This window comes from Saccostrea cucullata, unplaced genomic scaffold (assembly GCF_032062105.1).
Source record: "Saccostrea cucullata isolate Sc308-1 unplaced genomic scaffold, CSIRO_AGI_Scuc_v1 ctg3809, whole genome shotgun sequence".
Taxonomy (NCBI): domain Eukaryota; kingdom Metazoa; phylum Mollusca; class Bivalvia; order Ostreida; family Ostreidae; genus Saccostrea; species Saccostrea cuccullata.
Genome location: NW_026926101.1, coordinates 173,798 through 191,571, shown reverse-complemented (window position 1 = coordinate 191,571; position 17,774 = coordinate 173,798). Strand labels below are relative to the sequence as shown.

The 17,774-nt window shown below is 34.7% G+C and overlaps 1 protein-coding gene across 1 annotated transcript; it reads left to right on the top strand.

Moving 5' to 3' along the window:
* Positions 1 to 3,848: 3,848 nt before the first annotated feature.
* Positions 3,849 to 17,501, top strand: LOC134270779 (oxalate:formate antiporter-like). Its single transcript, XM_062753026.1, has 11 exons — positions 3,849 to 4,011; positions 5,004 to 5,193; positions 6,785 to 6,911; positions 7,193 to 7,332; positions 7,453 to 7,570; positions 14,209 to 14,327; positions 14,651 to 14,765; positions 15,038 to 15,160; positions 16,099 to 16,308; positions 16,856 to 16,955; positions 17,309 to 17,501. Exons 1-11 carry the CDS (start codon positions 3,921 to 3,923, stop codon positions 17,362 to 17,364), a joined length of 1,389 nt encoding a protein of 462 aa, XP_062609010.1. The 5' UTR covers positions 3,849 to 3,920; the 3' UTR covers positions 17,365 to 17,501.
* Positions 17,502 to 17,774: the final 273 nt, after the last annotated feature.

Sequence of the window (17,774 nt, the reverse complement as noted above, 5' to 3'; positions counted from 1 at the left end):
AAGATACCCATTTCACACCAGAGGCAGAAAATGATATTAGGAACCTATGGGGATATGATTGTTACTTTAGTTCATACTCCTCTAACTCCAGAGGCGTAGCAATCTTATTTAAAAACAATTTTGATTTTTCCGTTTCTAAGCAGAAGGGTGATAGTGATTAATTACCTTTTATTAGAATTTACAACTTGAAAAAAAGTTACTACTGTGTTGTGTTTATGGGCCAAACAATGATAACCCAGCTTTTTATTCTAAACTTCAAGAATATATTGAGGATTTTCAATCTGAGAACATTATAATATGTGGTGATTTTAATCTAGTATTGAAACCTGAATTAGATTGTTTTAATTATAAAAACGTGAATAACCCAAATGCAAGACAAAAGATTATTGAACTCATTGAAGATAATAACTATGTAGATTATATAGAGAATTTCATCAATACTTAAATATACTTGGAATATAAATCTCCATTGAAACAAAGTAGATTAGATTTCTTCTTATATCAGGAAACTTATTATCCAGTGTCAGAGCAAGCTCCATAGAACCTAGTTATAGGTCTGACCATTCAATGATTAGTCTGAATTTATTTTTATATTCAAGACAGGTAAAGGGTTATGGAAGTTCAACAATTCCCTTTTGTATGACGATGAGTTTTTAAAAACAATAAAAACTGTTATAGAAAATGTTAAAAAACAATATGCAGCACCTATTTACAATTTTGAAAATTTTAATCTAATTGACGATAAAGAAATTACTTTTACAATAAATGATCAATTATTTTTGGAGACTCTCCTTATGGAAATTAGGGGTAAATGTATTTCTTACTCATTTTTAAAAAAAAATCTAGAATAAAAAAAGAAGAAAAGCTCATAAAGAAATCCAAAATCTTGAGAGGTGTGAACCAACTGCATTAGATGTAGATGCACTTGATAGTAAAAAGAAAGAATTAGAAAATATAAGAAAACAAAAAATGGCTGGTGTTTATATTCCTAGAGCAAGATATAATGAAGAAGGTGAAAAACCAACACAATATTTTTGTAGTTTAGAATCCAGAAATTTCCTAAATAAAATTATCCCAAGAGTAGAATTGGATAACAGAGACATTATTTATAATCAGTTAAATATTTTAAAAGAAACAAAACATTTTTATCAAAAGTTATATCGAAACATTGATGAATCTATACAGAATGTAAATTTGGAGGAGGAAGTTAAATATCCAGACATTGTTAAACTCTCGGAAGAAGAATCCAAATCTATAGAGGGTCATATCACATTAGAAGAAGCAGGGGAAACATTGTATAAAATGAAGTCTTAATAAATCACCAGGCTCAGATGGGTTCGCATCAGAATTTTTTAAAATGTTTTGGAAACTTTTAGGTACTTTTGTAGTAAGGTCAATTAATTATGGTTATTTACACTACATAATCTAAGTATAACACAACATGCATTTATCATTACATTCTCTACCAAAGGGAGACAAAAAGACAGTTTCTTTGGAAATATTTTTTTACTGAATACAGTATATAAAATTGCATCTGGTATAATTGCAAATAGAATTAAAAAACATTTAGACAAAATAATTCATTCTGATCAAACAGGTTTTATAAAAGGTAGAAATATATCAGAAAATATTCGAACCATTTATGATATTATGCAATATACAGAAGAGGAAAATATCCCAGGGCTGCTTCTTCTAATTGACTCTGAGAAGGCTTTCGACTCAATATCCTGGTCATTCATCCAAAAGTCACTTCAATTTTTTAAATTTGGTAACTCTATTCAGTTTTTAAAACGGTAAAATTATTTTACACAAATATTACAGCAGCAGTTAATCAAGGTGGTCATATTTCTGCATTTCTTACACCGTGGGTGTCGCCAATAGGTGATCCACATCCCCCTATCTATTTTTGATTTGTGCTGAAATATTAGCAATTTTAATTAGGAATAATAAAAATATAAAAGATAAATTATTAGATAAAGAATATAAGATTTTTATGTTAGCAGTTTTATGTCTCTTATATTGGATGGTAGTGCACAGTCTCTACAATTAAGTTTAAAAACTTTGAAGTATTTTGCTAAAATATCAGTGAAAACTCTTATTGCTCTCCAAATTAAGTATTTTATTTACAGTATGAGATGTGCCAACAATACTCCTTCTCTGAATTTTGAACCTCCATAAAAATATTATATGACACTAATAAAATAATAGCAAAGAAAAACAATGAACAAGAAAAATTTGATGAGGCCTGGAAGTATTGGAAGAATTTATTTAATTGATATCTCTCTCGCGCTCTCCCCCTCCCTCCTTTCCCTCCCTTCCTTCCTCCCCTCTCTCTCTCTCTCTCTCATTTTGCCTTTTGTAAAACCATGGAAAAACAATAAATAAAATTAAAAAAAAAAAAAGAATATCTAACTAATTTGACACTTAGTCCATGGATAGTATCTTTCTTAAAGTCAATTGTTTACTTACCTCACGTTTTTAGACATCTTTGTTTACTATAGACGTCCATACAGCCTTTAATTCCATAACTCTATATCTTATTATTTAAACGTAATCTGATAGGTTTAAAGTCTATTATCTTGTCCAGTTATATGGGTTTTAACAGTTCGAGGTTTGGTGACCATTTCTTTTGTTTTTAATTCTAGTCGGAATTCTTTCTCTTTAAAGAGAGGCGCAGCCGGGTGGCGTTTCCTTCGTCATCAAACGTCATCACCTCATCCCTGTTAACGGTGGCATTGGTTCTGATCAGCCTCTCTTGGTCGAACAAGGGGTTCTTTTCACTCTCTTCCCTTATGGCTAACCTCTTTTTCCTTTCCTCCTCTCTCATACACTCTCTTTTCTCACCAGCAGTCATCTTTCTCTCTGTACTTCTATTTCCACCAGCTTCCCTGGGATCCACGAACTTCTTATTCTGTACTTCTGTTTCCACCAGTAGGCCATCTAGCTGTTCTCTACGATGAATAGAAGCAACATGTCGCCTTCCTTGCGACTTCATCTTGAAACATCTTTTGCACGACTTGCATTTGAAAAGCCGTCTTTTCTCCTTATGGATGTTTATCCAGTGGTCCAATAGCTGACCAATTCTGGAGAAGAACTCCCCCCTCCCCCAGCGCATTCCACAACAGGACAGGTCATTCCCGACAACGGGAATGGCGGTCTCTGACCCTCCTCGAACTCTTCCAACTCCTCCTGATACTCGATAATGTCGAACTGGAACTCCATGGCAAACTAAAATACCAATTATATTACATACATTGTAACCTCTAATAATTTCATTAATTACGTGTTCCTGTTTTTTTCTTGTTTTTTTTTTTGTATAATTGAAACGAAACATATATTTTCATCATTATTATCTTTGTCTTATTTTGTTACCATCAGGTAAAATTCTCAGGTGGAGACTCCCTCGAACCTGACTGTCCCAAGAGCAGAATATTTTATTATTCCCCTCTTGGGGTAGCAGTCGTATTACATATTACTAGTAAGCATCACGTAAGCATTGGCTCACAAACTTCTTTACATTTATAAACAAATGCAATTAAATAGTGCCATTTCTGTTGATCTTGTAATAACTAATTTGTATCGCAAATTTTTTATCATTTAAATGATAATATTTATACTTACCTACTTGGAAATAAAATATTGCACATCAATGATCAATGAGCGTTTCATTGATCGAGTTCTTATTCAGTAAAAAATTAACAGCTTTGCATCACAAGTAAGTTGTAGCTCTCTCTTATTTTTAAATTTAAAAGGATTTATAACCTACTCTTGTAGGAGAAGGAACATATTTGCGTTTATTGTTTGCTTCATCACAAGTGCGCTTTCAAACCGATTCATACTTAAATTATCTGTCACGTGAGATATCTGAGCGTTTGTTAACCTTATGACAGTTCATCAAACACGGAATCCTGTGTAGTGAAATGATATGTGTCAGTAGAAGATGGAGGGGCTACTCCGTGGTACTGGGAGGAGTGCTCATTCACCTGACCCTGGGAACTATATATACGTTTGGTATGTACATGAACTTGTTGATATACAATTTATATCTAGGTCAGTTTAGTTCGTTTCCCGTACCACTACGTTCAGAAATGTAAACAGCGATAAGTATATACACTACATATACATGTGTAACGATAAATATTAAATTCACATATTATGGGAATCTTAATTTTTATTTACCTGTCGTGAGCAGTCATCCGTTTCTGAATGCACCAGTATGCATTGCTATCATGTACACATATATGTTGTTGAGAAAGAAAGTTTCCACTCATCGTATGTCACTGTCTTATATATTGTAAATACATGTAATCATAAAATGCGAGCACAACATTGTCGCTAATCAGCATTTCATCAATTTGTAGAAAACATCAAAGTTAAATCAATATAATGCATTTATACTATTGTTACTTGGTTCATGTAAAATGAATTTGTTTCAGAAGTTACTAACAAACACCAAACGACTCGATTGTCATGACCATGCACGCATGCACGTGTATATATATATATCCAGGCATTTTACCGGGGTAGGGATCCATACAAAGTCATATAAATGTCGGACTCGGGAAATGCTCTGTGACAGATCACGGAGAAGTCTAAAAACCTATTTCTTCTGGACGGGGTGGGGGTAAAAAGCTTCATTACACTGAGTGTACTTTCCTTAATCTACAAGTCCTCTTTTCTTCACATGTTCCGTGTTCCTACATATGAGAGATTGGAATGGTAATCCACGGCATTTCTTCATTTCAGAGGTGTACCGCTTTAAAATCCTTAAATCTCTCCCCCCCCCCCCCCCCAATGATCAAATTTGCACGTACTTCTGCGCGAGAACCATTTCACTTCATCTGTCTACACCAAGTCTTGGATCATGACCTACAAATATAATGATTAAGTTCGGACATGTTCCTGCCACATTTAATCTTAAAATCACCAAATAACCTCAAGTTGGCGTTCAAGGTGGGAAAATAAGAATTTTACTACTTTTTGGTCTGCTTTGTCTTTTTAAGGAAACATGACACCCTATATGACATCCTACATGAAAAAACATAAAGTAGATGAAACTCTGAATTATGCGGAGAGTACGTGGATCATGTCTTTAGCGGCGATGGGCCAGGGAGCGTCCATGTTTCTAGGAGGTATGCTGTACAAAGCCCTGGGACCAAAACTCTCCACGCTTATTGGCGGCTGGTTGGCAAGGTGAACATTTGGTAACCTATTCTTTAAATTAATACATGTAGTTACTGTAGTATTACCAAAGATACTACTTCTATATACACACATAGTGTTATTGTCTACGATACATGTTATTTATCTGTCAGCCTTCTGGTACAGAGTTAAAGAAAAAGATAGATATTCTTTAAAATATCTTTAGTGAAATTTATAATTTATAAAACACGTAAATGCAGATAAACTGAAATTTCATACCTTTCAAAAAAGCTTAAATTTTACTTGAGAGTGTATGCACACTTTAAAACGATGTAATATATAATGCCAACAGTTCACTTTATTTAAGTTGCCATTATACCCACAGATATACGACGTACAGTGCTAAAGTATACATACTGTATACAGGGAAATTTTCGCTCCCGATTTATTTTCGCCCTGTCCTTGATTGACCGTTTTTAAAACGGACAAATTCAAATTACTCCTCATAATTTCTTAACCCCTTACATGGCATATACTCATGTTACGCTCTATTAGAAAAGCGATATAGTGTGAAAAAACATTATAACTTCTTTAATCCTGCAAATTCAGAATAAATCTTGGTCATTGAAATAAAAAATAAGTTCATAGTTATGATACAGAAAAGTTTTTTACCAAAATTGTGAATTTTATGGCCCCAGGGTTAAACTTCTGGTGTTAGGGCGATTTTGCCATTATATAGTGAAAATGCATTATTTCTATGAAAAATCTTCTTCTGGTGATAACCTGAGTATTAAATAAACTAATTAAAATCATAGTTATGATAAAAAAAATGTACAACTACCAAAATTTTCAACACATGGCCCCAAAATATTTTTCTGGTATTAGGGCAATGCTCTAAAATTATATAGTGAAAATGCAAATTCTTTGAAAATCTTCTTCTTGTTCCTGGCAATTGAAATAAACTTTTAAGTTCATTTTATGATACACAATACCTGCTTTTAAATATATATACATTTTATGGCCAAAATTTCAGGGGTTCTGGTGTTAGGGCGGGGCTCTATTGATTAATAGTGAAAATGCATTAAAATCTTTGAAAATCTTCTTCTCTGTTCCTGAGTATTAAATAAACAAATTAAGTTCATAGTTATGGAGCAAAAGTGCCTTTTTTTTTTTACATTCAAATTTAAGGTGCATGTTTGATAGATAATAAATTATCCTAAATACTGCAGATAAGTTAATAGGAAACTGACAACTTTTCAAAATAAAACCTCTATTCTCCAACAATATTATCGACAAATGCAAACCTTTTAAGTTGCACATAAGTTATACTATCGAACATACCGTAAATCTGGAAATTTTTGCTGTAGATAGATTTTTAGCAAATTTGCGAGTTCATTGCATTCGCAAAAATATTTTTCTTAAAAATAAATTACCAATAAGAAAATGTAAACAAAGCAGTGGTAATTCGCAAAATTTTGAAACGTAAAAATTAATCAACACCGTTTTGACCCGAATTCGCAAAATAAAATCGACGTAAAAATTTCCAGATTTACGGTATGGCACTCTTCTTCCTTTGAAGTAGTGTTTTGAAAAATATTAACTTTATTTTGTATATTGATTTTTGCATTTTATATTTTTTCAGCGCAGGTGTAGCGCTTACATACTTCACCATAAAATCTTCATTTTATTGGACCTTATTCACATATGGATTTATGTTTGGAATTGGTGTCGGTTTGGCTTATGCAACACCAATGGGGTGTGCCATGAAGGTGTGTTAATTTTACGAATATGTTATGGTCAAAGGTCAAGAGATAGAAATGACTGACTTAATCCTATGCTCCATGGTTGTTTTTATTACTATTTAAAGAAAATATACGTACAGTATATTACTCTTTGAATACAAGGCGTTCATCTTGTTTATTTTTTCGGGGTTTGGGTGGGGTGGGGATGGGGATTCTACATCAACAGATCTAAGACTCGAAACAATAATGTTGAAGTTCCTAGTGTTTGTCTTTTTTTAACTAGTGTTTATCGTTTGCTCATTATGCAGTGGCTACCACACAAAGAAGGATTGGTTAATGGCTGTGTTGTTGCTGGTTTTGGAGGCGGAGCTTTTATCTTTGATCAAATTCAAACAGCTTTCATCAATCCAAACAACCAGAAGGCAGATTTAAACGAAGATGGAGAAAAGTATATAAAAGATTCATATTTTAGTGCAATTGTTCTCACTATTCAACATGTACACAGTCAAAATCTATATTGACAATTTTCTTCTTTTGATTTAAGTACTTTTTGATTTTCCTTTTTTAGGTATTTTACTCAGGACAATATTTTAGACAGGGTTCCTCACAGTTTTCTATTGTTGGGAGGTTGCTACGCCGCCATGCAGTTTATCGGATCCATGTTGCTTCAAGAACCCCCGGAGCAAGTAAGAAAGCACACTTTGGAGTGGAGTTTTGCATTAATTGAGAATAAAAAAAAGTTTATGGAAATAAAGCTTGAAAATATGTTTTAATTTTACAATGCAGTTAGGAAGGAAACAAATCAAAGAAAAACATAAAGGAAACATCTGTCAGTTTATTCAAAACCCTTTCTACTGTCAGAACAGGACAGATTCTCCAGAATAAGGGTCGACACCAACACAGGTTCACACAGCAAAACCACCACTGTGATTGATTGATTGATTGTATATTGATTAATAACTCTCGCGAATTTTTCACTCATGTAGAGACGCCACCACTTCCCGGTTGAAAGCTGCAAATTTTGTCCTATACTCGGCACCTGGGGCCAATGAGCAGGGAGGGATCATTTTCGTGCCAGCACCTACTGCGACACGGGACCTCAGTTTACACGGTCTCATCCGAAGGACCGGTCTCCACGTCCCCCCACCACTGTGAAACAGACTCAGTAGTAGGTAATACATGTATTCCCCGGTTGGCCAGATAAGCTCGTATTCGGCGTTGCATGAAACTTCTAACAAGACGTCCGTGGTCCTTTTTGTGAAGATTATTTCATTCCTGTTGCAATGCTGTTAGAGTAGAATGTTCTTGGATATTGCAAGGAGGTTGTACACGGCACAGCCGCTGTTCAAGCATGTCTCAGGCATGTGCAGTCGGGTAAAGGTCCGGACCGAGTGCGGACCATGGTAATGTGGTGATACTCTGCCGTTGGAGGTAGTCTGTAACGAGCCTGGCCCTACGAAATTTAGCATTATCATCTTAAAATGAAACGGCGGTGATAACAACGTGCAAACGGCAAAACATGGGGTGCTAAAATACTGTCCTGTTAGTACTGCCCTGAGACACGTCCAGCAACAACAATGCAAGTCTGTTCCGTCGGCAAATGATGTGTCCCCGCACCATTACAGATCCACCCCATAGCTAATGACGTTTACGTCATTGAAACGTTCGTTACGTCAACGCAAAACTCTTCTGCGTCTTTCGATGAAGTCTACAGTGAATCTCGACTCATCTGAGAACATTACATGGTTCCATTGGCGATTATCCCAGCAATGATGATGACGACACCATTGGAGTCGGGCCCAATGTGAAGATCCTCTAAACAGCTTGGAATGTTACGAGGAGTCGAGCATGTAAGTGAAATTTGTGCAGTCGATTCCTCTTTGTCTGACCTCACTACTAAGTCAGTATCTCTTTGAAGAGACATTTGATTTGCTTGAACCAGACGATTTTTCAAGTCAATAGTGCGAATGAATCATTTCTGAGCCAGACTTGTTGTCCTTGGTCGTGGTCTATCCTAGTACGATGTCTGGACCATACCAGTAATCTGCTGATAACAGACTGGGAAACATTCATTGCCTTTGTTACAGCGATCTGTCTTTGTTAACCTATAACATGCCAAGGACACGTAACATCTCATTCTGAGTAAATTGGCGCAAGATCTCTTGTTTTAAACGACTTCAACAACTGATAGCCTGCTATCTCTTCAGAAACTTTCTTTAGAGTGATTTTAATCTTCCGATTCAGAGGCATGCAAATTAGTGGCACAACACCCTTGATCAGTAGTAACATCCAGTGCAGATCTTGAGAGTGTGATCGATATTTTGGTGATGAATTTCTATACCGGTACAACATTATTTTCTATCCCTTTGTATGTGTGAACGTTATGACCACAAACTACAGTATCCCCTACTTTTTTGAATAGTATAATTATGTATGTTTACCCGTATGCGTGGGATCTTTTGACGGTACGATGTATAAACAACATTATAGTCATAGCAGTTCAACATATTGCTGGCGGGTCCAGGGGCCCGTTTTACAAAGGAATTTACGACTGACTTTCCTGTTAATGTTGGACAGAAAGTTATTTGCAAAGAAGATGGGCGTGTTTGGCATGAAATCTGCAGAGATCGTTTTGACGAGTAATTCATAGTGTAAAATATTTCCAGTCAAATGGACAATGAGGTCGCATGACCACAATAGGATAGGCCTAAACAAACTTAGGTTTCTGCAACAGTGTCATATGTAACGCACAGTGAATATGTGAATAATTAGGAGCAGCCTTGAAACCATTGTGTCTTGCAAATACCAGGTAAACACAACACAACATAGTATACGTGTACGCAACATCCAACTGTTTTTGCGTGCAGCACCCTAGCATTCACAATACCATCCGGTCACATTTTCCTGGTAATACTCAATTCAGATATTGTACAATTTTCTTGACGTGTGTCATGATTGTATACGGACGTGTAGTATTAAATGTGTTTCCTCGTGAGAGAGATCAATTTTATTGTCACCTTCCCCGCGGTGTTCATCTGAATAGGTTCGGGCTTGTTTTTGATACACCCCCAAAAGTCAACATATGGCATTAATCTTCTTGATTTGGGAAATTCTGATAATGCATGTTGTTATTCTACATTAGTTGATTTTATTTATATTTTCTCAAATTTTTGAGGTTTTTTTCTAATGAACGATTTTTGTTTTCGGGATGGTTAATATCATTTTCCTTGCTAATTTGTCATCCTTTTGATCGTTGCTTTTTAGCTCTACTGGTCAGAGACCAGAAGAGCTTATGCGATAGTAATGCGTCCGGCGTCCGTCCGTCTGTCTGTCTGTCTGTCTGTCTGTCTGTCTGTCTGTAAACAATTTTTCAAAATGCTACTCCTCCTACAGTTTTGGTCTGATTTCAATATAACTTGGCACACAAGTAGACTACACTAAGATACATGATTCTGTGTATCGGTTTTTGATTTCAATGAACGGTGTTGCCGTGGTTACTAAAAATTTTCTGTGAAATTCTTTCAAAATGTGTTTTGGTCTGATTTCAATATAACTTGGCACACAAGTAGACTACACTAAGATACATGATTCTGTGTATTGGTTTTTTATTTCAATGAACGGTGTTGCCATTGTTACTAAAAATAGAAATTTCTGTGAAATTCTTTCAAAATGCTACTCCTCCTACAGTTTTGGTCTGATTTCAATATAACTTGGCACACAAGTAGACTTCACTAAGATACATAATTCTGTGTATCGATTTTGATTTCAATGAACAGTGTTGCCGTTGTTACTAAAAATAGAAATTTCTGTGAAATTCTTTCAAAATGCTACTCCTCCTACAGTTTTGGTCTGATTTCAATATAACTTGGCACACAAGTAGACTACACTAAGATACATAATTCTGTATATCGGTTTTTGATTTCAATGAACGGTGTTGCCGTTGTTACTAAAAATAGAAATTTCTGTGAAATTCTTTCAAAATGCTACTCCTCCTACAGTTTTGGTCTGATTTCAATATAACTTGGCAAACAAGTAGACTACACTACGATACACAATTCTGTGTATCGGTTTTTGATTTCAATGAACGGTGTTGCCGTGGTTACTAAAAATAGAAATTTCTGTGAAATTCTTTCAAAATGCTACTCCTCCTACAGTTTTGGTCTGATTTCAATATAACTTGGCACACAAGTAGACTACACTAAAATACATAATTCTGTGTATCGGTTTTTGATTTCAATGAACGGTGTTGCCGTTGTTACTAAAAATAGAAATTTCTGTGAAATTCTTTCAAAATGCTACTCATCCTACAGTTTTGGTCTGATTTCAATATAACTTGGCATACAAGTAGACTACACTACGATACACAATTCTCTGTATCGGTTTTTGATTTCAATGAATGGTGTTGCCGTGGTTACTAAAAATAGAAATTTCTGTGAAATTCTTTCAAAATGCTACTCCTCCTACAGTTTTGGTCTGATTTCAATATAACTTGGCACACAAGTTTTTAATTCTATGTATCGGTTTTTGATTTCAATGAACGGTGTTGCCGTGGTTACTAAAAATAGAAATTTCTGTGAAATTCTTTCAAAATGCTACTCCTCCTACAGTCTTGGTCTGATTTCAATATAACTTGGCATACAAGTAGACTACACTAAGATACACAATTCTGTATATCGGTTTTTGATTTCGATGAACCGTGTTTCCGTGGTAACTAAAAACAAAAATTTCTGTTAAAAACTCTCAAAATGCTACTCCAAATACAGTTTAAGTCTGATTATAATATAATGTGGCATGCAAGTAGACTACACTAAGAATATAAAGAGACTTAATCAAGGCTCATTATTCTTTTTATGCTGTGGTAAAGTTTCAATTCCCAACTGCTTAAGAACTTTTCTTTTCCTTTGCTATAAGAACAAACCAGAAGAGCTTCAGTCTCGACAGAGACTTCTGGTTTAAAAACGGTTTGCATTTACATATGAATATCATTGCATGCACACTTGCTTTGCGCAATATTCTTTGTGGAAGGTATTTGGCTATTAGGAATGACATTGTCTAGAACCTTCCACTTTTTGATTTGTCCGTTTGCTGACTCAACTACCAAGCGGACCTTTGACACTAGACGTGGGTTCGAGTCCCACTTTGGGATGTGGAGACCGGTTCTTTGGATGAGATGGTATAAACCAAGGTCCCGTATCGCAGTAGGTGCTGGCACGAAAAAGATCCCTACCTGTTCAATAGCCCTAAGTGCCGGCAAGTGGTGGCGTCTCCATATGAGTGAAAAGTTCTTGAGAGGGACATTAAACAATATACAATCCATCGACCCGCAATAGTGGCGTCTCCATCTGAGTAAAAAATTCCCGAGATTGACGTTAAAAATATACAATCAATCAATCAACAATAAAGCTTGTTGTGGAGATGATAATAAACAAGTTAACAAGTGGAATGTTTCTGTGCTTAGAGATGAAAGTCATTGAAATTTGCAAGCAGAATTTTTTGTTATAAATAAATATGTCCCATCCATTCCCGAAGTGACGGTGTCGGATATTGGATCTGTGAACAACTGCAAAGTTGTGTCTTTCACTATAATGGACTCACGCGAAAGATAATGGAATCCTAAAATCGATTGAACGTATGTTGTTGAACGCCTTTCTCGAATTTTTTTTCACTCATATGGGGACGCCACCACTTGCGATGGAGAGCAACAAATTTTGTCCTATTCTTAGCGCTCAGTGCCATTGAGTAGTGATGGATCTGTTTCGTGCCAGAACTTCTGCGGGACTTCTGTTTATTCGGTTTCACCTAAGAACCGGTCTCAACGTCCCCAAAAGGATTCTTACCCGCGGCGTAATGATCGACTCCTTACTACGCGACTCTTAGAGCAGATGCTCTAACCACTGCGCCACGCGGGCGACAAGACTCCTTAGCAATATTTCACAAAGCTACTCCAGTCTGTATAATGATATGGGTTATTTTTCGGCGACTACTTAACTCAAACAGTGTAGCGATCAGATCATTTGAAAGACCGCGCTTCATTATGAAGAGGAAAATACTAAAAACATCTCTAACTGATCTTTCTTTCTAAACCTTACATTTATGTGATGTGTTTGTGAAGGTCATTGAAATATCATTCAGAAATCCCCGAGAGTGATTTGCAATCATAATAAGTCAGTGTGTGATGATCAAAACACAATCGACGGTGTTCTTAGTTTCTTAAACCTTACTAAAGCTGCAATATTTCGGTAGAAGTCAGAGTTCTACTTTTTTTCCTATTCGTATTTCAATCTGAACTAAAGGCTTTATATAATTGCCAGTTAAATAAAGCGGGAAACATCGTACACCAGCGGGGATGAGATTACCAAACCGAATAGAGTTCAATTCTGGCCTCTTTGTTAAGAACTTTCAATGTTACGCCTCTTCGTCTTTCTGTTAAACAACTTTAATCTGTTGCACATTCCTTCAGACACTATAGGCAATTCAATTTTTGTAGTGACTTTTGGACTATTTTGTACAGTTAATTAAATCTCTTTTCAATGAAATTCATCATGCGTCGCATATTGTGTCAACTTTGAAGAACATGTAGCTATACATTTAGCGAGTAAAATTTTTGAAATGGCTTTGCTTCGTGGGCGCTTCTTTTAAGACTTCAGTTGGTTTTTACAGCCACAACAATATATACTTTAAGGAGGTCCCACTCTATTTGATGTGTTAACAGTTTCTGCATTGCTAGTTAAGAAATAGTGTTCGTGAACGAGGATCGAAACCAAAAATATCGGTATTTTGGCATCAAAGACTGTCTAATAATACCTCTGGACCATCACGGACTTAACCCGCTCTAAAGAGTAAAATGCAGCAGTGTCTTAATGCTATTCAATTTTTGGGAAATGTTTGCTCGTTTCTTTTGAGTTAAAAATGCACAGAAATAAATTTTAATTTCGTGGACAGACGACACAGAGATAGGAAATTTATAGAAAAAAAAGTGTTTGAAGTGGAAAATTATTTATCAAATGGCTATATAGTCATATTTCATTCCTGTTTTTAAGGAAATATGAACATAAATAAAACAATATATATTAGAAATCGTTTTTTAAAGGAAATATCTAATCGAGGACGAAAATAGTTCATTTATCAATGTTTTACAACCTCTAATTTCTTAGATTAATACAGCAAATAATTCAATCATTGCTTCATTTATAGGATACAAAAAGATTCAGTTAATAAGTAAATAATTTGTTTCTGGTAAATATTCGGCTAAATTTAAAAGTTATAGCTCTATTGTACAATTATATCAAATTATAGCATAAAATATCATTCACCTTTTATGCAGTATAGTCCGTTGATTAATTGTAAAGAAGCACGAAGAACGAAAAATGGCGGAAAAAATAAAGGAGCCAACATGTTGGATGAAGAAAGTGACAGTGACAAAGAAAATGAAAATCCTAATGGGTAAATAATCAGCATGGACTAAGTTATGTAGTATCGTTTCTTAATAGTGAAATCCTTCCCTGTCCCATTGTATAAAAAAGAATAGCTGTTTTCCCCCCGAAACTTTCACCTTAGAGAGGTTTTATGTAAACTAATATAGAATTGAATTGTCTTCGTTCGTTTCCTAAAATAATTTCAGAAACTGGTAAATCAAGAAATTTGAAATTGATTGTAGTCGGCATCACTTTGTTTTGTTGTTATTCATTTTCTTGTATTTATGCAGTTGACTTAGCACATCTATCGAATTCACTCATTGTTATTATAAGGATTCAAATTATGTTTAGTGAGGAAAGAAACTTTTCACCGAGGGAAACTTTACGACAGTCTGAATTTTACAAGCTCTGGTTTATTTACTTATTCAACGGACAGGGAATAAGTTTTATATCTTCGTTATATAAGGTATATTTTTATGTTTTATTAAAGATTACAATAAGATATGAATTTTTTGCATGATGTACTTGTATCCAGTAAACTCTTTTATTATCAACATCAAGTATTACATTTGCCATGCAAGATAAAGTTATTTATTTAAAAAAATAACATTGCGAAAACAACATTAAATTGCAATGTTTCGATCCAAATATAGTAAAATCTTTTGAATATAGTGTTTAAATCTTCAAGACAACAATAGTTATATTTTTTTGTATAATGTCCCGTGTTCTGTTTTCCAGGCGTTTGGACAAACTTTCATCAGTGACGACTATTTCCTAGCCGTTGTGGGTTCCCTTTCAGCTGTCTGTAATGGAGGCGGCCGTATAATGTGGGGTGCCTTAGCAGACAAATACTCTTTTAAGGTGAAATATTAACTTTAAATTTTGACAGCGTAAATACTAAACAGACCATAAAATATTTAGGTATGTAATCTGTACAGAACATAAAATTGTGTGCACTTTACGGATGACAACACGTTTTGCCTTTTGGCAATGTCGTAATCATTTTGAGTAGATGCAGCTCGCTGGTTCTTAATTCCATTTTTTCCAGACCAGTGTGTCACAGGCTAGTACCTACATTTAATGTTGATGCTGACAAATAGTCAGTCTCTAGCATAGGACAAAGAAACGTTGTTAACTGAATGTCAAGAAAAACAATTTTTACTGATTGCCAAAAAAATAAAGTACATGTAAAAATAAAAGACGTTAAAAATAAGAAAGAAGCCTTCAAATAGTGAGTTAATCACATGACGTTAGTGTCAGTGTTTGGGTTTGAATAATATTGTTCGTAATCTCCGTATATTTCACGTTGATGTTATACATATTATAATATATTATACTTTCATGTAATTTAATTAAATCTGATTGGTCGAGAAACATTTGAGAAAAAACACTATTACCCGCTGAATAATGAAGCCACGCCCTCCAGCGTAGCAACGGTCAACAGTGCTTGACGACGGATGAAGTTCCAAAAAAATAGCGACTGCGCCGAATTCATGCGCGCGGACAACTGTTATATGTATTTGTATAAATATTCAGTATAATATAATAAATATTGCATGTAGTTGAGTGTAACATTGAAAATTTTAACCTCAAGAAAACCATTGTCAACCGAGGTGCAGCCGAGTTTGACAGTGGTTTTGTATAAAACATTCAGTATGATGTAATAAATATTGCATGTAGTTGAGAGTAACATTGAAAATTTTCAATGTTACAAAATTTTCAATGTTACACTCAACTACATATTTATATAATGTGTAATGATGATTGAAAATGTTTGATATGTGTGTTTATGTTTTCAGACTGCCATGGTGTTTTCAACTGGCCTGTTCTCATTTTTTATTCTAAGTTTTGAACTGACGAGTTTAGTTGGGAAACCTTTGTATCTCATATGGGTGTGTTGCCTGTTTCTTTCATTCTCTGGAAATTTTTCACTGCTACCAACTGCTACTGCAAGAGCGTTTGGGAAAGAACATTACGGTGTAAACTACGGAATGGTCTTCACTGCCTCTGTAAGTTTTTAACAGGGATCACCATATGGCAATTATATTTAAACATACACACACACACCCTCTCCCTCACACAAATATCAAAGTGATCTTGAAATTTTGATTTTCTCCACAACTCTTTTTTCTTTGTTCGATTTATACTCTATCATTTCGTAATTTAAATGAACGATGTCCATCTAGCAGTCTGTCTGCAAAGTAAATTCTTTAAAATGTCCCTATACACTCCAGTTTTGGTCTGATATCAATGAAACTTGATACACATATACTAGTAGCTATATTCATGATATTAAGATGCACCACTCGCACTCTCTTGTTTATGATTTTGACGAGTGGTGTCGCCAGGATTACTTAAAATTGATATTTCTATTGAATTGTCTCCAAGGTCTATTCTAACAGTTTTATTTTGATTCCAATAAAATTTGTGCACAAGTAGACGACAGTCAGATGTATAATTATTTTCATCGAATCTATATTTGGACGAGTGACATTGTAAAAGTTAATCAAGCTTGTTTAAATTAAATTAAACATTTTTGTAAGTTTTCTTCGTTAGGTTATATCATCTCCCATAGCAGCATTACTGACGTCAAAACTAAAAGTAGTCATCCACTGGTATGGCATGTTCTACATGGTAGCTTTCTTCTCATTTCTAAGTAAGTATCATGATCTTGCTTGTTTTCAATTTCATATTAACTGATTATCAATATTTCAACTTTCTGATTGATTTTTGCAGTTATTAAGCATCGATTTTTAATTTATGGACGATTGCAAGGGATTGAGAATGGTATTACTACTACTATCTTGAAAGTTGTAACATTACTCAGGATTTTTGAGGACAGAAAACAAGAACCTCAGTCGTGTTTCAATGAGTAAAATGCACAAGTATTTATAGTGTAGTTTGGAAATGGAATTTGAAGTGAAAAACATATGTATAGATTAACAAGGATGGCAAGGGATAATGCATACCATAATTGTTTTCCATAATTTGTTTTCTTTCATTCTGCAGGCATGTGTTTGGCATGGTCATTTAAAGTGAAAGATTCAACAGGCAAAGACATTTGACAACGAAAATGAATTTAGAAATTATTGATACATTTTATTTTGTTTAATTAGATATTCTGTATACAAAACTTGCATTCATTCCACAGCAACTCCCACAATTATTTTGGAATTGAATGTACAATATATTTTTTTCTGTTCAAGAAATCATGAAAAATTTCCGTTTATCATAATACTAGTACTAGTTTTTGCAGTTATTTCAACGTTTCCCCACTTGTACATTTTTCCTTAAGATAGTGTTTTGATACCTGATAACCCTATATGTGGAGAATCGTTTGTATGGTAAAAGAATGTGTAACTTTTAATTTTATTGTAAAACTGGTCAAAGACACCATCTGTCTTTCTAGCTCTTAGTTTTTTAGCTCACCTGAGCCGAAGGCTCAAGTGAGCTTTTCTGATCACATTTTGTCCGG